Genomic DNA, 24,363 nt, shown 5'->3' with positions numbered 1-24,363 from the left:
TATATCAATCAGCATTTGAAATTATATAAAAAAAATAAAAATAAAAAATATATATATATATGTATATAGGCCTACATCAATATCCAACAGCAGTTTGCGCTTATAAAACAGCAGAAATGTCAATTTACACTATTAACCGCTTAAAACCACCTTATTACGTATAGCCTATTATACAGAGGTAAAGAAAAAAGAAAGAAAAAAACAACAACCATAAACCATTTTCTAAATACACTCCTGAAAACAAGGAGCTTGCAAGCCGTAGCCATAAGCTGGAGGAGGATATGTTTTCAAAGGCAAAACAAGCTGCTCATCACAACAACCTTCTAGCTCAATAAATACAACATTAGAATCTCTTCAGTTACAGCCAAACTGTAAACTATGTACTACTATCTTCACTTCGAGTGTTAATATTTATGCATTGTGTGCTAAATTATTTAATATCTTTACTATAGTCAAATCAAAGTTTACATCTATAATATTATATAAAAAAAACGGTGCAAAACATAACTATAGAGATGGCAAATCAATACGTTTTCGATCACGTTGCTTGTATACATCATACAACTAAAGAAAGTACTCTTGTTTATTGGAACTTAAACCAATTCTTGTGGGCGGCACTAAACGCCATACAGAACAAAGGTTCCTCTACAAAATATTATCCTCAGGAAATAACTTGTTTTGGTGGAACGTACGTATCAAAGTAGTTTTAGCTGGGCAACAGAACACTCAGGTTAACCATAGTCCTCAGAAATCGACCAGAGTTTAAAATTACAACACAAAACGGAAGGTATCCGGACATCCGAAGAAAAAAAAAAAAAAAAAAGAAATCTGGCAGTGCAAACCCAGAAATGGTACCTCGTGGATATAGATATTGACTAGATTACTCCAAATGTCGGGGACTGCAGTATCCCAGACTCCATGAACTTGACAAAGTTGTCATAAGAGGTGTGTAGAGGCAGCCTTAACACAACTTGACACGTGTTAGCCTCTGGGAATACTCTCCTACTCTGATTTTCACCATGCAGGAATTCAAGCTGTGGCGGGTAGGGAAACCCAAGAAGTGGTATGTTGTCTACCCCTGAGGCAAATATTAATATTTGTTGTAGGGTCACAGGTCTAGTTCCCTCTAAAAGAGAAGCAAAACAGAAAAAAATAAAAAAAATAATATGCTTTTAACGACGCAAATGTTAAGCATGGTTAAACATGTAATATTGACTTTAAAACTATACCACACTTAGCATTAGCATTTATTTGACCACTTTTGAGGATCGCATAATACAAAACAAAACATACCATCCACCTCCAGCTGGGAGCCAGTCTTTCCAGAACATGAATGCCTGGTTCTCATGTCTGCGCCTGTTGCTCCCTGGCTCAGAAAAAGTTACAGTGAAGAGGTTCTGAAGGTCCTCCACATCAAGAACTTTGGGGCCTCCAACAAAAAGAGGTTTCATTACCTCAGGATGCTTGGCTATTGCCTCAGCAATTCCAAGCTCTTGAAGTCCCGCTACCAACCTGTAAAAGCACAAGAATTATACTCAACAAATACAGTGTTTCTATTCAAAAGTTAACAGCCAAACAACATTCCCACCACCTGCACACATTCCACCTTATCTTGGACACATGATTGATGGGCATACTGATCTTGGGCCATATGTCGTCATTTGCTAGATTTTTTACAGATGTTGTCACTCCATATAAAAGAGCTTTGACGATTCAGATTTTAGACTTGCGTTTATTTATATTTTCACTTCCAGATTTATACAGTGACCTTAAAACCTAACATTTTAAATTATCTTAAAGCCCCACTGGACTTATTTTTGGCTGTTAGTTTCATGTCAATTATTTTATAAAAGCACTCTATAATAATGTGTAGTTTTGAATGTTGTGTTAAGTTTGGTGCTCATACATTTCAGTAGGGAGCATCAGTGCTACAAGTGAAAAACGTTCATGTGTAGCCCTAGTGAGTTGCCCTTGTTCAAAATATTTGTCACAACTAAATGTAACAGGATTATGCAGTACTTTAAGAAGGGTACTATTACAAGGACAAGTGCAGCTATCAAGCAAGGAACCATGTCAGTAAAGGCATTCGTTAGTTTAATTCCAGGTACATAGACTAGCACTAAAATTACACTGTACTATTTTATTGTAACTCTTTAAAATGCAGTGTTTATTTATTATTGAATGCAAGTCTGTTTTGCCAAATCTTACATGAGATGTTCTTAATTGGCTTGCACAAAAAAAAAGATACTGGTTTGGAAGGGGAAACTTTGATCATTTGTTACTTACTGTTCCACAGCCTTTTGGGTTCGGCCCTCGATGTAGGTCTTTGCCGCTTCCTCCACAAGGGCTTGTCTTTGGTCTAGAGTGTGAAGGAAGCCAGGGCACCCAAGCAGAGAAAGAATGCCTGATGCCTCTATGAGTGCCTCACGAGCATCCATTAGTGTTTCTGCATCATTTATCTATTTTTAAAAATAAAGAAAAAAAATTAAGCAATGTTTTGTTACACCAAATCCTTAAGGGCACAATAAATGCAATGTGACACCTTATTGTTAATATAAAATTGACATCTGGCATATGCTACATTCTAACATAAGCATACATTTTGGAGTTTGCCAAAATCTGGGATTATGAACTTGACATACACAAATTTCTCAAATCAATTGCTCATAAAATATTCAGTTTGTTTTTAATTAATCAGATGAATGTCTGCAATCATTCCACCATGGTATACGACGTGTGCTTCAATTTACCCTTTGCAACTTCTCCCGAATTTCCAAGTCATCCACCTCCTCAATCTTGATTGGTGGAGTTGGACAATGGGCGACCAAGCAATAGAGGCGCTCTGAAAAAAAGGATGGCCTGATGCCTCCGTGGACAACGGCAACAGCGAGCATTTGTCCAATATACTTGTACTCTCCAGAATCCAAAGCTGAAACAGAAATTTGTGTTACAACAGTAACAAGTCAAACAAATTCTAGGACTTAAATTCACAGGTGCCAATCGTAATAGGAAAATGTGTATTTGAGCCGTCACTTCACAAATAATTATTTGTAAAAAAAAAAAAAAAAAAAAAAACACGCTGGCCAGTATGACTATCAGAAGATATTTGGTTTACATTATTCCAGTAGTATTGACCATAGGCTATAAGAAATAAAGGCATGTTCCTAACTCACATTCCCTTGTGTTTCAAAATAAAAGCCCTACAGTATGTTCTCTCAATGAATTGCACTGAATGTTTTATAAATGCAATTTATACTAATGAAAGCAAGCAGTTATTAGTGGCATTTCACAAAAGTTAAGCTATGCTGACAGAGAGGACAAGCAGCAGCAGTGAAGCAGACAGACCTACAAACACCCAAGCTCTCAGAGCTGCAGCAATTCAACAGGCTTAGATTATTATCTAAGTGTTTGACATTATAAAAAAGGATCCCTTACAGAGAGGATTTTCTTTAAAGAGTAAAATCGGCTTTTTTTTAAAACAAGAAACATCTCATAGATCGGTATGGCTAAACCCACCAGAATCCATATTAATAAACAGTCATTTTAGCATGTAAAGATCCATCTTATATTCACGTCAATCGGTAGAGTATCTGTTAATTTACACCAAAACCAGAGTGATGATTGTCAGGAAAGCAGAAAGGCGAACAAACATCTTTTTCATAGGTTCATTTTGATTCTGTCAACTTTGAATGTGTATTTTCTGATGCAAAAAATGTGTTTACTTACATGGAGTCTAGTGTGTTTAGTGAATGCAATTTCAGAAAATGTTTATGTAAAAGAAAAAAAAAAGAAAAAGGATCTTGCTCTAACAGAAAGCTCGACCTCCAGAGGATTCCTTTCCATAATGTTGTCAGACACTTGGGACATTAATCTGATTTTCTCAGTTGCAAAAACCATAAAGGCCATGAATTGAAAAACATAATTGTTATATTAAAAAACTAAACAGTAATTGCTTTCAGTGTTGCATACCACGGGATATCAAAGACACATTTTTCTTGTCCTCTGGTCCAGTAAAGTACATGCTGTCCTTGATTGCCATGACCAGCAGGCGGAGGAATTCTCTGCTAGGGCCGCCGTCATCTACAGCCCCCTCTGTGGTGCCATCAATGTCAACAAACACAATATTGAGGCGATGATCTGGAGAAAACCTTGGCCTCCTGAATGCTCTGAAGGCACTCTCCAGTACAGACTCCCTCATGACATTCACACTGTTGGACCGTGGAGGCACTCCAGTGTCAAGCCAGTTGGTGATGTTTTTTAAGATAGACATCAAATCAGGGCTGCAAAATATAAAATGTAAAAATTTTCAACAATTAAATGCTTTTATATAAGTGTATATATTATTACTACAATAACAGCCATGTGTGAAACAACATATTGTGATCCACAATATAAATAAAGACAATCACAAATGTCACAACAGTTTTGGTGCAATGAATAAGTGAAAATTGGAGGCCTGCAGTGGGTGAGCACTTACTTTTGAGACCCAACAAAAACCTGAGATGTTGCTGCTATCACTTTACTGAATTCTGTCAGATTACACATGGAATAACCCAGCAATTTATTTGTGGTGTTAATTGGTACTTACTCAATGGTGAGAGCCTCATCCAGTGTATCATTACTGGGTAGCAAAGTCATGGATCTGCCAAGGAAAGTAGCATCATTAGCTTGATATCAGAGAGCAACTACCACGAGTTAAAACCCCTTAACAGTCACCGTACCGTATACGGTGCGCCTAAGTTTACGTCACTATATTACAATTAAATCCTAATTTAATCATGACAAACTATATATTGTTGGAAAGGTCTAAGACTCCTTAATGGATATTTCAGCACTGTTTTTTGTTACAATTTATGCAGGAACAGTAATAGATGAATTTATGACAAGAGCGCACCTCAAAAAATCGACATCATAACAGGCGTTTCTGGCGTTTGTCACAAAAAGTCCACGCACACACTTTTAATAATTGAAACTTTGGTTTTCATGCTAAAAGTTCATAATAAAACATTTAATCTAGTATTTGTCAATAAAAAAATATAAAATAATATTTTCTTCTAAAAAGTATAACATATATATTATCCTCTAAAATATGATATTATATTTTTTTATCGCCTTTTTTTATTACATTACGTATTTTAGTAGTTATCATAAATTAGGTATCATTTGAAAGCTTACGATCTCAGAATTCATCCTGTGAAAACTGTTTTGAAATTGGACATTGTGTTACCATAGAAACGGTACTCTAAATTATTTTATCAGGCTCCTCCCCTTTTGGGCATAATTATGTTTCATAATTTATGATAAAAATATTTTCTAATCTTGACAAAACACATATTGTCAGAAAGGTCTGAGTCTCAAGGTTCCATATTTAGTGACAGAAGTGATATTTGGACAGAAATTTATTAATTTGTTATGTTAGAATGCATACAGTTAAATTCAATGGAATTCAATGACACCCGGTGGCTATTTTCGGTAATACGCCTAAACAAAATCTCATGGGAACTTCAATTTTTGTGATATCAACTTCAAATTTGGAACACAACTTGGTTAGATATATGGCTTTCATTTTATAGTAATTTTTTGGTAAAACATATTTTGTAAAATATATATTTTATATAAAAGAAAAATATGAAATAAATTATATTTGATTTAATGTAAATTTAAACTTCCATAACTTTTTCATACTTAAATTTTTTGAAGTGCTTTCACTTCAGCAATAATCTGCAATTTTTTCCCTTTAAAACAAGACCAAACTTAGGTCTATACTCCAAAGCATTCTTGAATTACAACCATTTAAGCTTGAATAGTGCATTTTAATGTACATTCTCAAAAAGGGGGGTGACTGCTAAGTGGTTAAAGAAATGTTCATTTTAAACATTAGCACTATAGGTTATAGTACCAAAAGTAGTGTTGACTTTGCTAGCAAATGGTGTCATTAATAATCAAAAAACAAATTATATGCCGAAAATTGCCTACTAGGATTTGTGACTTAAAGGAGAACTCCGGTCAATTTTAACATTGAGTTCATTTTTTTGTAAATTTGGAGTGCTGTCAGTACAGAGAAAACAACGACAAAAATCGGTGTTGCCTACACCATGTTATCCTCTTTTTAAAATTTGCACCCTGTTGACTTCAATGGGGAAGTTTTAAACCTGCTTTTAGCCTCTTAACATCCTTGATGTGTCATTACAAGTGCCCAGCCAATGTGAGTGATTCCTTCAGAGTGAACGCGGGTAGATGTGAAAAATATGAATAAAAATTAAGTTAATTCGGCCAGCGCTCATACCTGTATAATTTACATCCTGTTTTCGGTTGAAGTCCATAGTAATCGATTGTCGAGTTCACGCGCATAGGTTTAGGCCGTTTCTCAATACGCGTTCTTGTCTGTACTTGTGTTCTTGTGAACTTGTGAAACGTCATCAGTTGGTGCCCAAGTACCGTCCCAATACACAAGTTTGCATTTTGGCAAGAACGGTTAAAATTCCCGGAAGTGTTCTTGACACGCCCATTTTACCGAGGATGCATAGGTTGGTAACTTGTGAACTTGACGGCAGAAATATCCCAGCATTCATTTCGGCATTCCAGGAAGGTCAATACAGTAAGTCGTTTTTCTACAATTTCTTACGCTATTTCATCACTATATTCACTTCTGAGAACATTTGATGCGAGAAATCAACTGTGTAGATTTCAAATTCTGGCATTTTTACGAAAATTTATGGCGAATCGAAAATGTGCTCAAACGTTTTTGGAAGTGAGAATCTCCATAACCGCCTGCTAGCTATAGCTAGCGAGCCAACCGGCCAGTCTGCTCACAGACTCGTTTTACCCCACAGTCAAGAGACCATTGCAGCAGCAGACAACATGGCAGAAGAAAGCCAGACACACAACTGTAAGAAAGTTTTACTTTCCGTACCGCTATTATTATGTAATTGCCTTCTGAATAATGTGATAACATTTTAATTGAAACAAAGGGACATCTGAGGAAACCGCAGCAGTAATTGCGTGGCGAGCGGCCAACGAGGCTCTCTTCACTGGTCGGAGGAATTCCTCCAAAAATGGATGGGAGTGAGTAACGTTATGCATAATTTGTGTTTGTACTACAGACTGTTATATAAAAAGGTTTGTACGCTAGGGGTAGTTGGTCGATTGGTGTGTTTGGTTGTGTCTGCCAGTCTGTCAGAAGAGTTTTATGCACCAAAATGAAAGAAAACAAATAAATACTATAAAGCTAAGAAAGCAAATTTAAAACAAAAAATAAAGAAGTTGTGTAAGTTACATTTTAGTCTGTTGAATATATGTGATTTAAAGTGGGTTGTAGTGTGATATGAAACACTGCAAAATACTAGTGACAAGCACAATAAATAGTATAGGTGAAATTTATGATTTGGTTATGATATGAATGCAGAAAGTTATATGGAGGCAGTATTGCACTTAAGTGTATGATAGTACATGCATGCAGGGAATAAGAGGAGTGACAGTAATACAAATAATAATTATTGTTAGTAGTAATATTAGTAATTGTGTTTACGTTGTCCTCTCTTCTTTTTGCTTTTTTCAGAGTATTTGTGAACAAGTCTGACCTGGCTATCACAGCCAAACAAGCTATGAAAAAATGGAATAACCTCAAGGAAAAATACAAGGTAACCTACCATTTAATCTCTTTTTCAGTAATGTAGTGGGACTAATTTAAGCTAGATTTACCAAGTTAATATGCAATTATTTTTACAAGTGGAGTACAAGTATTATAGGGCAAGGACATGCATTATCAAACACTTTTAGGAAATTGTAAACTAAACAACATATTTTTTTCTGTGTGGAAAATTAATATTATATGTTTGGCATCAGTATTTTAACTTCCATCATTATTGCATGATATCTTAAACTAACTTGACATGAAGGGAATTTATACAGGATAGCATTGCAACAAACATTTGTGGAGCCATTCAAACTGTGGAAACTTTTTGGGACTACAAATATGTTCAATAACAGTTTTCACCGTTTTATTTATACATAATTTTTTAGGAACTCAGGGATCCTCCAACAGGGAAAGGGGTGGAGGCAGGTGGAGTGACTGCTGCTACCTGGCAGTGGTACAGTCAGATGGATGCTGCACTCCAGGGGCAGCACTCAATAAGTCCGCCCCTGGTAGTGTCAGCAAAACTGACTGCCACTACAGGTGGCGTTGTCACCTCTCCGTCCTCTGCCCCTCCCAAAGAACGGGCCAACCCGCCACCAAGGAAGAGGGCCAGGGTCAGTGAGGCAATCCTGGATTTCATGAAGGAGCAGGCAGAGAGGGAAGAGGAGAGAGAGCAGGAGGCAGTGGCGAGGGTAGAGGCGAGGGAAAGAGCAGCCTCTGACAGGGCAGAGAGATACTTGACTCTCTTTGAGAGACTTGTAAATAAATTGTAAATAGCCTGTATTATTTGTAATGTTCTTGGTTTACGATTATTGTAATGAATTTTCTTCTATAAATATTTTTTAAATTGAGTTTCAGTCTGGATGGTAGATTAATAAACATTTGCAGTACATCAAGAAGTAATATGCAGGAAAGACAAATGGCAGTCAGAATCATGGCTTCTTTTTGACATTATTTGTAGACAGCCATCAAATTTGGCATGTTTCTTTTCAACTAAAATAGTTGGTGATTAATAGGTATTTTTTTCTGTTGTCATTGCCATTATGCTAGGTGTGCTTAAAAAAACAGTCAATGACCATATACACAGTATTTTTTATTATTCATCAACTAAACAATTTTACAGTCTAACTAATATAATGATACAAATAAATATATTACATTTTCAAGGTAACATTTTCATTTTCATTTATTCACTATTTATTTGACAGGGACAGTGCACACTTAAAATAATTAGAGAGTTATAATAAGAATAGAATAAGAGTTTTCTAGCAGCTAATTCGCATCTATTGTCCCTGGGCATTCACTCAGGTTTATCGCCTCAATCATAATCATGCTCCCGCAGACATGCAGGCAGCTCTCCAGGGGCAGACACCTGTGCAGCAAGTCTGGCACGGAGATTATTTCCTGAGGACTCCCTATCCTCATCAGGAACGTTCCCCTGATCTTCATCCTCATCGTGAAGTTCCTCCTCCTCCTCCAGGATATCATCTGTCGAGAGACAGAGGTTGTGGAGGATGCAGCATGCTGCAATAACTTTAGGGGCAAATAGAGGCCGAATCTCCAAAGCCCTCAGGAAGATGGCTCGCCAGCGGGTTTTTAGCATTCCAAAGGTACGCTCAATGATGTTCCTGGCCTTGGCATGGTGCTTGTTGAAGCGTGCTTCAACTTGGCCTGATGATTAAAATACAGGTAATGTAAAAATATATGTAGTGTTTCAAATGCAAAGTAACAAATCCAATAAAAATGTTCTCTGTGTATTCTTACCCGCTATAGGCTGGCGGTATGGAGTCATGAGGGTGAGAGGATGCTGCAGACATGGGTACCCCCCATCTCCAAGAAGAAAGGAGCCGGCTGGTGGATATAGGGACTCCTTGTACATTGGAGATCTCCGGAGGACAAGGGCATCATGGACTGACCCGGTGTTGCCAATGTAAATATCCAGAAATTTCCCTTTGCCATCACACACACCCTGGAGAACCACGAGCAAAGCCTGCCCCGACCTCCTCCATCTCTTCTGGCTTGGGGAAATGAATCACCTTGTGAACCATGGCCATCATGTCATCCACTATGCTGTGGACTATTCTGCCAACTGTGGCTCTCGGTATGGCGAAGATGTCTGCTGTCACTCTGTATGAGGTGCCACATGCAAGCCAGTAGAGACAGACAGCCACCTCGATTTCGTGGCTCCATCCATGTGGCTTTTGCCGAGGCAACATCTGGACCAGCAGGTTGATGGTTTCTCTGGAGAGCCTAAAGGCTGGTTTCAGGTCAGCTTCAGAGAAAAAAACTCTGAGGATTGGCACGTAGTTATTTATTTGTACATACCTCTGAGAAGGCGTTTGATCCTGTGTTTAAAAAAGAAATACACACACACATATATTATATATATATATATATATATATATATATATATATATATATATATATATATATATATATACACAGTATACACTGTATATAATTACTTATCATCAATTAACATTCTAAAAGTATTTTTTTATTACTATCATTTTGGTATAATTTTGGTATTGGAGAAGGAGTGGGAAGCAAGGAAAGGCCAACACAATGGTAAGTAAAAAAAAAGGCTGTTCCATTCCTTCTAGTCTGGTTATATGTATTTCTTAAAATTATGTAGGCTACAGATGTACTAATAAACTTTACTTGATTTCTTTTACAAGGCTTTCCTGAGTTGTTTTATTAGTGCAGCAGATTAGTAAAAAAATCGTTCACTTTGGTATAGAAGCATGAAATTTGGCACAGATACTCTCTAAGGGCCACTATTTTGGAAAAAGGCGTTGGCCACTCAAAAATTCAATATGTAAAAATTTTTCAAAATGGCCGCCATTGCTATTCAATGCTTATTATATCAATTATTCAAACAGTGATCCAAGCATAACATTTTATACAAATACTCTCTAAAGGACATGTTAATAGAAAAAGATGCTTGTCCCTCAAAAATTCAAGATGGCCGCCATTTTTAAAGATGGCCACCGTTCCTGTCGAATATTAATTATTTCAAGTGTTCAAATGGTGATGCAAGCATAAAATTAGGCAGAAATACTCTTCAAGGAACACTCTTTTGGAAAAAGGTATGTGCCACTCAAAAATTCAGGATGGACACCATTTTCAAGATGGCCACCATTTCTGTCAAATAGTCATAATGTCTGCTTTGTCTGCCTCCTCTCCTTTGACCTGTCCAGCTTAGTTAAACTTGCCAGGGATATAAAATCCCCACCGGCATAGGTCTCAGGTTCATTGGAGTACACAAGCCTCTCCACCACGGCAAGGTGTAGTCCACAGAGAGGAAGTGCCACTGTTAGAAAAAGGATACGCTGCTGGTACAGGTTGCACATACAGTGGGGAGAACAAGTATTTGATACACTGCTGATTTTGAAGGTTTTCCTACTTACAAAGCATGTAGAGGTCTGTAATTTTTATCATAGGTACACTGAAACTGTGAGAGACGGAATCTAAATCCAGAAAATCACATTGTATGATTTTTAGATAATTAATTTGAATTTTATTGCATGACATAAGTATTTGATCACCTACCAACCAGTAAGAATTCCGGCTCTCACAGACCTGTTAGTTTTTCTTTAAGAAGCCCTCCTGTTCTCCACTCATTACCTGTATTAACTGCACCTGTTTGAACTTGTTACCTGTATAAAAGACACCTGTCCACACACTCAATCAAACAGACTCCAACCTCTCCACAATGGCCAAGACCAGAGAGCTGTGTAATGGGCTACAGGACAATAGGCAAGCAGCTTGGTGAGAAGGCAACAACTGTTGGCACAATTATTAGAAAATGGAAGAAGTTCAAGATGACGGTCAATCTCCCTCGGTCTGGGGCACCATGCAAGATCTCACCTCGTGGGGCATCAATGATCATGAGGAAGGTGAGGGATCAGCCCAGAACTACACGGCAGGTCAATGAACTGAAGAGAGCTGGGACCACAGTCTCTAAGAAAACCATTAGTAACACACTACGCCATCATGGATTAAAATCCTACAGCGCACACAAGGTCCCCCTGCTCAAGCCAGTGCATGTCCAGGCCCATCTGAAGTTTGCCAATGACCATCTGGATGATCCAGAGGAGGAATGGGAGAAGGTCATGTGGTCTGATGAGACAAAAATAGAGCTTTTTGGTCTAAACTCCACTTGCCGTGTTTGGAGGAAGAAGGAGGATGAGTACAACCCCAAGAACACCATCCCAACCGTGAAGCATGGAGGTGGAAACATCATTCTTTGGGGATACTTTTCTGCAAAGGGGACAGGACGACTGCACCGTATTGAGGGGAGGATGGATGGGGCCATGTATCGCGAGATCTTGGCCAACAACCTCCTTCCCTCAGTAAGAGCATTGAAGATAGGTTGTGGCTGGGTCTTCCAGCATGACAACGACCTGAAACACACAGCCAAGGCAACTAAGGAGTGCTTCTGTAAGAAGGTCTTACAGACCTGAACCCAATAAAAAATCTTTGGAGGGAGCTGAAAGTCTGTATTGCCCAGCGACAGCCCCGAAACCTGAAGGATCTGGAGAAGGTCTGGAGGAGTGTGCCAAAATCCCTGCTGCAGCGTGTGCAAACCTGGTCAAGAACTACAGGAAACGAATGATCTCTGTAATTGCAAACAAAGGTTTCTGTACCAAATATTAAGTTCTGCTTTTCTGATGTATCAAATACTTATGTCTTGCAATAAAATGCAAATTAATTACTTAAATCATACAATGTGATTTTCTGGATTTTTGTTTTAGATTCCGTCACTCACAGTTGAAGAATACATATGATAAAAATTACAGACTTCTGCATGCTTTGTAAGTGGGAAAACCTGCAAAATCAGCAGTGTATCAAATACTTGTTCTCCCCACTGTATCTGCGAGACGGAAGGCGGAAGGACCATCAGAATTGAGACTGGTTTCAACAATATAGGTGACCAGTTCAGAAAGAGCCATAGGAAAGATGGCTGGTTGAATCGTTTCACTCTGTGACTCTTTCTCAAGCCTTCTGAGGTTTCTCTCTGTTGTAAAGATGAATGAGACGCAAATGATGGTATTTCAGCTCCTGTGCAATGGCATCAGCACCACTTAGTTGAGACAATAATTTAGCATCATTCAGTGTTTGTGCACATTCATGTAGTCTGTCATTCAGTTGCAGTGTCATTACCTGACGTAGGTCAGATTCAGGAGATATGTTATCACAAAGAAAGCAAACCTGATCATCTAGACTTTTCTGCATCATGGTTCTGCGATGCTTTGTTTGGCCTTCATCTATCTCACTACATTGAGCATCGGATTGTTGCTTCTGGGCACGAAGTAACTTTGTGTTGTTGAACCGAAGTCGACAATTGTAGTGATACTTCGCTTGGTTCCTTCTCAAAGCTTCTATACCACCACCTTCATCCAGTCGTTCCAGGTCCAGGGTCATTGGCATTTTGTTCATCTTGTGTAAGAGTGGAATGTTGGTGGCAATCATTTTATAGCCATCATGTTGAGAAACATGATGGGTAGGTGGTGATTGGAGGGGTTCCTTTGTGTCTGTCTGACAAAGACAACATTTCTTCCAATCAGTTGGCCTCTTGGCTGACATGGGATTTTCATTTGCCATTTTGGGGGTTTGTTGTTTGATTAAGGCCGAGGGGTTATCCTTTTACCACCTCAATCATAGACATAGTACACATTCAGGTATGGGATACAACTAGGTACGGGTCACCTACACCTAGCCCGATCATTCATCCAGTGCCATTTAAGTCCCGTGTGATCTGTACACCTTCCAGGTAAGCATACATGAACAAGTCATGTATTGCCCCGCTTACCCTTGGCTCGGCTCTCCCGCGCTGGCACAACCTGTCAATTCAGGTGCGGCTATCTAACTACTATTACTAGCTAATTGATGAGGGGCTGGTAGACAGCATTTGGGACACTAAACTTAGCTATACTATTACTACTAGTCAAGAACTACAGTGTAAGTAAAACTAGATCAGCTGACACTGAACCCCATGCTGAGTTCCACAGCAGTTAAGTCACCAGTGTGCCCTGGTTGTGTAATGACGTTCACTCTATTAAACAAAACCTTCCTTAACACATTAAATTGAGCTCTGACAGAAATGGTGGCCATCTTGAAAATGGTCACCATCTTGAATTTGAGCGGCACACACCTTTTTCCATGATAATGTTCCTTGAAGAATATTTGTACCAAATTTCATGATAGCAGCACCATTTGAAAAAAAGATGTAAGGATTCAAGAGAAATGGCGGCCATCTTGAAAACTGGTAGCCATCTTGAATTTTTGAGGGACAAGCACCGTTTTCCAAAAAAACATTCTGAAGAGAGTATTTTCACAAAATGTTATGCCTACATCACTGTTTTAACAATTGACATAATGAGCATTTTACAGAAATAGCGGCCATCTTGAAAAAATGGCCGCCATGTTGAATTTTTCGGTGGCCAACGCCTTTTTCCCAAAAAGTGACCCTTAGAGAGTATCTGTGCCAAATGTCATGCTTCTATACCAATTTGAACGATTCTCTTGAAATATGCCATTAATCTGCTGCACTATATCTGCAAATGTAAATGTGAGTGTGAACCTTTGTTTGATACAGGTCTAAGGTAGTGCAGAGCATACTGTAATTTAAGCTACTCAAACAAGCTATTCTATTTACCTAATCCCAATGTATTGGATAAGGAATCTATAAACTAGTCATTTTTCCTATTCATCCAGGGTTCTCCCCTAGGATTTTGTGAGGAGGTGATGGTACTGGGGGGCACAATCAACATGATCAAATGTAGCTTGATTGATGTAATCAATTGTAATATTGAGTGATGAAAAAATTGCTTTATATTAACTAGGGGTACAGTATCCCTGTTGAGAACCCTGTTTTAACATTTCAATCTACTTGATCACATTGTTTGCCACTATTATTTAAGTTCAGTGCTGATTTAAGTCAACTTAATAAGATAATGTACGTACATAATCAGAGACAAACGCTAAAATAGCATATTGTCGTTCCATCTTCCTCCTCCTCATCCTGGTTCTCCTCATTTGTAGACGCCTTCTCAGCTCAGCAACTTCCTCTTCTGCTTCTTGGTAAAGTATACCCATGGTGACTGCTAACATTACCCGGTCCATCTTTGACCTAACAGTTATTTAACCTTAAGTATTTGATCTTCTCCAAACAATAGACTACTTGAATGACAAACAATAGCCTGCGCTTTACCGGCGTTTTTTTCCCGCCTTTGGCTAGTGATGTAACAGTTACACAAACAAACAACAGAAGCAGAATGAAAGGAGACAGGCGTTGCTTTATTGTTATGAATATACATTACATTGTAGTGTACAGTTGTAAAGTTAGTTATCCCTTGAGCTGAGGGTAGGCTTGGGTGATAAAGCCTGGCTGTTATCGTCAATAATTATCGTTATGTTTGGGTACTGCAGACGGCGTCTGTGCGGGGGTATTATTGCGCAATACCAGCAAGAACCTGCAAGAACACATCGTCTCAAACTGTCAGCAGCGTTCTGTGTGCTCGTCACCTTGTGAGTTCATTCTTCCAAGAACAACTAGCAAGAGCGTTCTCCCCAAGAACACGAGTACGTTCTTTGCATTCTTGGTATTGAGAAACAGCCTTAGTTACCTATGATCAGGCCCGCACGGAATCCGCGCCCGCAGACTCCCGCAGAAACCTCCGCAGATTTCCGCAGTTTCCCCCGGATTGTAGTGTCCGTCATTGACAGGCTACAACCTGCGCGCGCACGCGATTGTGAGGGGGTAGTAGGCTGCGCTGATTGATGTTTACATTTTATAATGAGAGAGTGAAAGTTGAACATGTCTAAAATAAAACTGAACGCGGTGGAATTAAGGAAACGTCACTTGTCTGTAAAAATCACGGCACAGGACAGAGCAAAAGAATTTGCAAACGATTTTTATGAAGATGGCGGAGTTATGTTTTGTAAAGCCTGTCAACACTCCGTTGATTACCTGAGGCGACAGACGGCACTGGAACATCTCAAATCCGCTCGCCACACGAATAGAAAGGGGAATGCTCTTGGCAAGTTTATTTAAAGTTTTATTTTCTTTGTGTTGAAAAATAATAAAAAGTAATCATGATGAGAACAGTGCTGGGTGGTGTATGATTTTGCTACCGCAATACCGGCGCAAAGCGTAAATAACTAACGTTACTCTGTCTCACTGCCGATTATAATATCAAATCGCTATATTGACTAGTGTCTGTGAATATTAAAGACTGCTATTAAAGTCTGATAGTTTTGCGAGTCTCTGTAAATGAGTGCCGCAGATTTACACTACACGACGTTCAGCATTTCATCATCAGATACACCAAAGTCCTTCTCTGGATACACTCAGAAACCCGTCAAAATAAAAGTTCGGTTTAACTTGATGAATATTAATGATCACAGAAATATACTAATATTGTACAATCGAACGTGCTTCTCAAAGTAATATTGATAGGCTAATAGTACTATATTTATTATAAATGTTTAAAGTAAAATCAAACCATTTCACATTATTTTATTTAACCAGTAAACCTCTGTTGTGCAACACTTTTATCAGTTTATTTGATTACAAACCTTTTGATAATACATTTGTATTTATGCTATGTTTTTGTAATATATGTACTTCTGGAATAAACATAAGCAAATATAAAGGTTTAGTAAAAAAAAAAAGAGAGAGAGAGAAACAATACAACTAACCAGCTTCTTAAAAATACCATAATGCAATTTTTTGTCATCAAACAACCCAGCACTACAATATTAACACGTTGTATAGTGCTTTCATTCAATGTACTATATATTGCTATAAACAACAATATATCTAAATGTGTGTGTGTGTGTGTGTGTGTGTGTGTGTGTGTGTGTGTGTGTGTACACGTACATTTATATACACATACACACACTACTGTTCAAAAGTTTGGGGTAGGTATGATTTTAAATGCTGTTTAAAGAAGTCTCTTCTGCTAACCATGGCTGTGCTTATTTGATTAAAAATACAACAAAAATCAGTTACAGTATTAAATATTATTCCACTGTAAATCATCTGTTTTCTATGTAAATATATAAAGAGTAATTTATTCCTGTGATCAAAGCTGAATTTTCAGCATCATTACTCCAGTCTTCAGTGTCACATGATCCTTCACAAATCACTCTAATATGAGGATTTGATGCTCAAGAAACATTTATGATTATTATCAATGTTAAAAAACGTTATTTACATTTTAATTTCAGGATTCTTTGATGAATGGAAAGTTCAAAAGAACAGCATTTATCTGAAAAATTATATTTTGCAACATTATAAATGTATTTACTGTGACTTGTGATCAATTTAATTAATCCGTGATGAATAAAAGTGTTGATTTAGGGGAGAGCGGGGCACAACCTAACGCTTTTTGACTTTCTCAGTTTGTGTAAATCTACTTATGGTTCAGTGTATTTATTTTTCCCCACATTAATTTCCCACATGTCTAGTACAATTATGTGGTTTTGTTTTATTAATACAGTATATACTTTTTTCTTGACATACCCCGAAAGAATGGAAGTGAAATGTGACAACATGCCCCATAGGTGGGGTACATTGTAACATGTGTGGGGCACACTGTAACATAACATATGACAGCTTAAAATGTTATCTGATCTAATAAAAAATATATACAAAACAAACTAAAATATTTTCTAAATAAAATACAATTAAAAAACGTTTTCATATAAAATAATGGCAATTTTTAATAATTAAATATAAACAAATTTTTTAGTTTTGACTACGAACACATGAAAACACAGTTCTGTCAGGACCACTATCGTCATATATGATTGACAATTAGCATACAATTTGGATTGGCGGTATGGTTCCGTTCTGGGCGAGAACTCCCTGCGCATCCATGCAGCCTAGCATGGATAAGAGCAGGGAGAGCAGCAATAACCCCCCTTGGGGTAAACAGAACAGAACCAACATGAATGTATTGCAGATATCATTAATTCAAGATTTTAAAGTACGACATAATTCGAGAATTTATTCTGATTCGAAGGGAATCAGAATGCCAAATTCTGACTGATGAGAGGAGGAGCTGGGGATGGAGGAGGGTAATTCGCTCCTGAGAAACACGATAGTTGCTGATAATACTGAAGCAGCTTATATATGTATACGGTGATAGGCGTCGTATTCCTATAGGTAGATGTGGATCAGCTGAGAGTCACTGATGAGAGCTTGACTAACGTGACCTGCCAGAACTAACGCTACGCTTGATTTATACAACATAGTTCAAAACAAATAAATAATTAGTCATTTCTGAACATTGACTCTAAGTCTTTATTCACCTTTTTCTCACGTTTTCCCAATAAAATTAATAAAAGTATAGAATATAATAGCATATTTCTAATAGGGGCACATTGTAACGCAGTGTTACAACATGCCCCCGCCTGCACAACTGGGGTTTAAACCCTGCTAGTGTCTTCTGCTAGTTAGCGAAGCATTAAATAACTATCTCAACTGTTAAATAACATCTTGGAGATTAAAATAATATCAGATTTGTCTTATTTTAAATAAACACAAAAAATAGAGATGGAAAATTAACTTAAGTAAGAAATTTACTTTTGCTATGGTTTAATAAATGTCTATGGATATCTTCCCAAAAAAATAATAATTTTGGCGGATTTTTTTTTTTCTATATAGTGTTGATATGGCAACTAGTAAATACACAAAGTTTCGTCATCCAAGCATGTGCGGAAGTATATAAAACAAGCGTGTTACAACTAGCCCCGCGTTAGGTTGTGCCCCGCGCTCCCCTATTTAATTTATTTCCCTCAAAAAAAAAAAAAGATTTCAGATAAATGCTGTTCTTTTGAACTTACTATTCATCAAAGAATCCTGAAATATAAATGTAAATAACAGTTTTCAACATTGATAATAATCATAAATGTTTCTTGAGCATCAAATCATCATATTAGAGTGATTTGTGAAGGATCATGTGACACTGAAGACTGGAGTAATGATGCTGAAAATTCAGCTTTGCATCACAGGAATAAATTACTCTTTATATATTCACAGAAAACAGCTGATTTACAGTGGAATAATATTTAATACTATAACTGATTTTTGTTGTATTTTTAATCAAATAAGCACAGCCATGGTTAGCAGAAGAGACTTCTTTTAAAAGCATCTAAAATCATACCTACCCCAAACTTTTGAACGGTAGTGTGTGTGTATGTGTATATATATATATATATATATATATATATATATATATATATATATACATACATACATACATACATACATACATACATACACACACACACACAATCACACACATACACATACACATACAGTGCTTAGCATAAGTGAACACACCCATGCTAAAGTTGACTTAAAAGAGGAATACAAAATCATCTTTTGGAAAACTTAATGCCTTAATCAATAAAATGAGGAAAACTCTAACCTTCAAGGGCATCAATTCTCTTTGTGAATGAATAATGTATCGTAAATAAATAAATGTTCTCCGGATACTATGCATCCTGATAAAGTTCCCTTGGCCTTTGGAATTAAAATAGCCCCCTCAAATAATAAAATACTTTTTTACCCCCCAGCATCATTCAGAACACAGACATTGGCCTCTTGTATGTCTAAGACTCCATCTACAGCTGAAAGAAAGGAGTTCATTTATGATTTCATAAAGACCTTCATTGAAGCTGACATCCCTCTGGAAAAAAACTCTAAATTTTCCTCATTTTTGCAGAAGTACTGCAAACAGGGAGGGTCAATGCCAGCTCCATCTCACCTACGCTCTGATTATCTTCCACACTTATTTCCTCAGTATTTGGAGGACATCAAGCAGGCTGTACATGGAAGTCCTGTTTATGTAATTGCAGATGAAACAACAGATGCTTGCGGACGTTGTGCTCTTGCTATTCTCCTCCAGCCAGTGGGCAAGCCACCTGTTGCAGCAGATCTCATTTTTTTGGATCGGGTTAATTTCAGCACCGTATCGCAGGCTGTCATCTCCTGTCTTAACTCCAACAACATTGATTTTAATGATGTATGGGCTTTTGTCACAGATTCTGCCAGTTATATGAAAAAAGCATATAACACGATTCTCTATGGCCTCTTTCCCAATGCCGTACATGTCACCTGTCTTGCACATCTTCTGCAGTTAGTTTTAGCAGTGTTTCCAGAGACATTTGAAGAACTGAACCGGATGTGTGGTTTGGTAAAGCGTGTTTTCTGCCAGTCACCCCAGCGTCGTCTTGAATTGAGGGCCTTCATGATGCAGCAGGGTCTGTCTCCTCTCATGCCAGTGTTTGCTGTCCAGACAAGATGGGGTTCCTGGATAAAAGCTGTGCAATATCTGGCAGAAAACATTGATATTTTGCATGGCTTCATCCAAACGCTGCCACTGTCCTCTAAAGCTGTGCGGGATCTTAGAGTTCTGTTAGAGGAGAACGGAAAACTCATGAAAATCCAGGCCACCTTCATCGTTGAGCATAGCTCCGATATACTTGCCACCCTGGTCAAGCTTGAAGAAACCTCCAGACCCGGGGCTGCCACCATCTTCAGTCAGCTAGAGGACCTCAGCATGCTGTTTGAGTATGGGCGCACCGCAGAGGCTGAGGACTGGCGTCCCCGCACCAGAGAGCAGATGAAGGAGTTAAATGACGATGAGCGGTACACTTGTTCTGAGATGTTTAAAGAAGCAATGGCACAATGTTCTACCAAGCTTCAGGCTGTGATGGAGAGACATCCTTCCACTGAACTATTTAAAGCCCTCCCAATCTTTGATCCAGCCAAGGTATCTGGCTTAAAACCTGATATGAAGAGTTATGTCCAAGTTGTCCCTGCTTTGAGCAAGGTGTCTGCAGAGGAGTGGCATCGCTACATCTGTATGGACAAGAGTGATACAGGCGAGGTTAGTGCAGTGGAGTGGTGGGCTGCAAGGGAAGATCGAATGCCAACACTTGCCCCACTGGCTGCACTATACCTACATCTCCCCACTACTTCAGTGGATGTGGAGAGACTTTTTTCCCACTATTCTTCTCTTCTGACACAGCACAGACGCAGCCTAACCGAGGACAATGTTAAGATGATGCTGATTGCCAAATTCAACAGCAGAGACTCAAAATAAGCTCCAAACACATTCAGTAGCTTTTCTGATGTCAAATGACTTTTTCTGATGCTAAATTAGTAGTAAAATAGTAAATTAGTGTTTTTTTTTTTTATATATGAATGTATTTATTAATATATTTATTTAATTACATTTTTATGTATTTATGTATTTAATTAACTGTTCTGTAACTGATTGTCACACCAGTATTTTATTTATTTATTTAAAAGTAATTTATAGCTCTTAAAAGTAGTTCATTACTTTATATACTTTATTTATTTTAATATTGATATTTATTTTGCCCTATTCTTAAATTATATGCAATTGCTTGTTTAATGATCTGTGCACAATACAATTTTCTCCGCTGTTTAGTGGATGGACAATAACATAGGTAAAATGTTCTTTTTCTATTTGTATTTGTATTGTAAACCTTAAATAAAAATTAAGAAGTGAATATTTAATATTTTACTTTGTAATATTTTCAGTTCCAATACTCTAAGATCTGTTTAAAGGTGCAGTGTGTGATTTTTAGAGGCATCTAGGTTTGCGAATTACAAACAGCCAGTCACTGACGGCCTATTCCTCCGTTTTCAAACTCGAATGAGAAGCTACGGTGGCCGACGAAAAGATGTCGTTGTCTGAGTCAGCAGCAGAGAGTAGTGAGTCAAGCAATGAGGTTTCTTTAGCGCTGTTTGTTCGCTTTCGGCTACGGTAGAAACATGACGTCACAATATGTCGACCTTCATAGTTCCCGCGGTTATGTAGATATAAATGACTCATTCTAAGGTAATAAAAACATAACGTTTCATTAAGTAAGGTCTTTATACACCACTGAAAACATAGTTATGGATCTTATATTGCATTTCTGTCAATAGATCCTCAGAAATATGACACATTGCACCTTAAACACATTTAAAACCATTCCGCATAATTCCGCAGATTTTCCCAAAAATTCCGCACAGAAATCACAAAAAAAGTCCGCAGATTCCGTGTGGCCCTACCTATGATCACGCGCGTGAACTCGACAATCGATTACTATGGACTTCAACCGAAAACAGGATGTAAATACAGGTATGAGCGCTGGCCGAATTAACTTAATTTTTATTCATATCTTTCACATCTACTGCAGTCAGATTCACCCGTGTTCACTCTGGTTATGTCACGTTTTATGGAGTTGACATCTTTTGGTTAAAACAAATATAGTTTTGTTTTAACAGATTACTTACTCGCTTGGATCAACATGACAACTTTCTGTTGTTGGGTGTGATGGGGACACGTCATTTAGCTGGTGTTGATCTTCCACCAAGTTCTGTAATAAAACCAATGATCAGATTTACAAATACATATTCTGTGTAATTCATTCTGTGTATTATCTAATAAACATGCAGAAAGTATGTACACCAATTTTTTCGATGTCACTGTGCCAAAATTTCAGTTGTCACTACAAATACCAGTAAATTTTCAGTTCTACATACTATTTGCTACCATAGCAAAAACTATAGAACTATTAAACTGTTAGAAAATAAGAAATACAAAATACATTTAATGAGTTAATTAATGATGATAATTATAATAATTATAAGTATGTTACATCAAAAATGACTGACTAAACATTACTGATAAGCTGTATAAAAAAATAAATAAATAAAAAAAAACCAATAACATGAAGAACAATTATTTTGATTTCTTTTACAAAAAATAGTGGCTACACTGCACAATGAATTTCTTAATTACATTGTATTTATGATGCAATGATTCACAAGTCTGTAGAACAAAAACTCCTGCTTTTTAACATCTCTGTATTTGCCTACAATGCTGCAAAAAACATGTTGTAAAAAGAAATCTTAGAGCTCCAGGCATAGACTTATTCAATTTAAGGTAGTGCATCGTATTAATTGGTCTAGGGTGCAACTCGGCAAGATATTTCCTGTTTTTTTGTTTTGTTTTGTTTTCTCAGAAATTCTTACCACAGTAATAGACCCCAACCCATTGACCGCTTTATTTGGGGTTCTTCCGGAAAATGTTAAACTTACAGCTTTAGAGATGGATAATATTGTTGTTGCACACTGTTGGCTAGATGACTTATACTAATCAATAGGAAGCTGCCATCTACTCCAACCCTACCGTCAGTGGGGTTTTGACCTACTTTTTTCCCTCAAACTTGAAAAGATTAAATTTGGAGTCAGAATGAAAAACCTGATCTTTTCTTGAAATCTTGAAGGCCATTTTTATATTATTTTAAGGAGACTTTTTCCCCCTAGTTTATTTAGTTGTTTATGTATATGCATATGTTACTGTGAGGGAATATATGTTCATTTGTATGTGAGCATAAATTATGTAACAATCTGATGCTTATACTGTGCTTGATATCTTACGTAATAATAAAATAAAAAAAACAGAAAAGTGCACACAAACATAAAACGCAACAGCGTGTTTGAAAGTAGCCGCTTATCAGCAAGTACTGTTTGACCTTGTTACCAGTGCATGCCAAACAGCATTTTGTTTCAACACACTGTTAGACTTACATCATGCACATCCTCTTCATCACTTGAGATGACAACTTCAGGTCTGTTTAAAAACAATTAAAAACAACACTCTTAGCCGTTAAGGCATAAAGCAAGCACTGAATTTGCCAGTCATAAAACAAATAACCAGAAATATACATACAGTGGATCTTCAGTCTGAAGTGGAGTACAACAAGCTGAATCACCTCCAGCCTCTTGTGAGACATCTGCTGCTGACTGTCCTGAGGACACTTCCTGCTTGTGTGTACAAAATTTTAATTTGTTATTTCTTTGAAAATGTTTGTAGAAGTAAAAATGTCATGCACACAAACCTGAAAGGATAGTTCGATTGCAATTCGGACATCTTCGTCATCACTGGAACTGATATACAAATAGATCAATTTTAACCCACAACAAACACATTCACCAAAAAGTAAGGACATTCTTACATGTCGTTTACTAGCACAGAGTAGCACCTATTCTCTGGTTGGGTGAGTGAATCATTTAATTCTTCAGAAATTTCACCAGTTGTTGTGCTGTTTGCATGGAATAAGAAAAATACAGTACTTTTATGTTCAAAGATAGCCCATACTTAATTTAAAGTGAGATATGAACAGTCAGTAGACAAAATTTACCATTTGCATGTCGCAATGTGTTCTGCCAGTTGAGAGAGGATTATGCTTTGCTTGCATGTGAAACACTCCTGCATGACAGCTGGAACCTGCTATTGAAGTGTATTAAAAATTAAACAAAACATGAACATACACTTTCTTTAAAAAAGGTTAGTTTATCGGTTTGCACATTGCACTTACGTTTCCTTCATGAGGTTGTAGTACAAGACGTTTTTGCAGGGGAATAATGTAGATTGGGGTCCGCTTTCCTTTACAGAAATTTCTTAAATAGGCCACCGAGTAGCCCGAGGGTGGAATTGAGAACTCCCTTCTGCGATCACTCCTGGCTAATGTGAATCCCCCAGCACCTCTAAGTAGAGGGTATGCCTGGTAAAGGCATTCGGCAACATCTGAATGGCTGCCCACATTACTCGTAAAAGTAATAAATTTGCGGCCCAGACCACATTCCTCCAGAATCCTTGTGTCCTCGACACTTGGCAGAAAAGTGC

General features: G+C 37.6%; 1 protein-coding gene and 1 long non-coding RNA gene across 4 annotated transcripts; one reads left to right on the top strand and one right to left on the bottom strand.

Moving 5' to 3' along the window:
• Nucleotides 1-4,592: 4,592 nt before the first annotated feature.
• LOC309497233 lies at nucleotides 4,593-23,857 on the bottom strand. The gene is made up of 4 exons (XR_014205457.1): nucleotides 23,407-23,857; nucleotides 23,265-23,307; nucleotides 21,966-22,048; nucleotides 4,593-4,642 (listed from the first exon to the last, which is right to left on the bottom strand). It is a non-coding gene; the product is annotated as an uncharacterized lncRNA (long non-coding RNA).
• Nucleotides 6,380-9,587, top strand: LOC309496203 (uncharacterized protein). 3 transcript variants are annotated; one of them, XR_014205059.1, is made up of 6 exons: nucleotides 6,380-6,598; nucleotides 6,834-6,889; nucleotides 6,972-7,065; nucleotides 7,559-7,640; nucleotides 8,945-9,246; nucleotides 9,410-9,587. XR_014205059.1 is itself a non-coding variant. In XM_082166164.1 (5 exons), exons 2-5 carry the CDS (start codon nucleotides 6,862-6,864, stop codon nucleotides 9,167-9,169), a joined length of 429 nt encoding a protein of 142 aa, XP_082022290.1. In that variant the 5' UTR covers nucleotides 6,380-6,598; nucleotides 6,834-6,861; the 3' UTR covers nucleotides 9,170-9,587. The 3 variants fall into 3 exon arrangements, 2 of the variants coding, with proteins under 2 accessions (XP_082022290.1, XP_082022289.1); XM_082166164.1 differs by having other exon boundaries at nucleotides 8,945-9,587; XM_082166163.1 differs by lacking the exons at nucleotides 8,945-9,246; nucleotides 9,410-9,587 and adding an exon at nucleotides 8,023-8,556.
• Nucleotides 23,858-24,363: the final 506 nt, after the last annotated feature.

This window comes from Leuciscus leuciscus (assembly GCF_965113295.1).
Source record: "Leuciscus leuciscus genome assembly, chromosome: 4".
Lineage (NCBI taxonomy): Eukaryota > Metazoa > Chordata > Actinopteri > Cypriniformes > Leuciscidae > Leuciscus > Leuciscus leuciscus.
The sequence above is the reverse complement of the archived record's forward strand: the minus strand, read 5'-3'. Positions and strand labels throughout refer to the sequence as shown.

What these genes read in the sequence shown, in the direction of transcription:
- LOC309496203 (XM_082166163.1), top strand. Translation starts at nt 6,862, where the DNA reads ATGGCAGAAGAAAGCCAGACACACAACT. An exon ending in AGAAAGCCAGACACACAACT is followed by an intron (nt 6,890 to 6,971) that starts GTAAGAAAGTTT and finishes ATTGAAACAAAG; the next exon opens with GGACATCTGAGGAAACCGCA. An exon ending in ACCTCAAGGAAAAATACAAG is followed by an intron (nt 7,641 to 8,022) that starts GTAACCTACCAT and finishes ATAATTTTTTAG; the next exon opens with GAACTCAGGGATCCTCCAAC.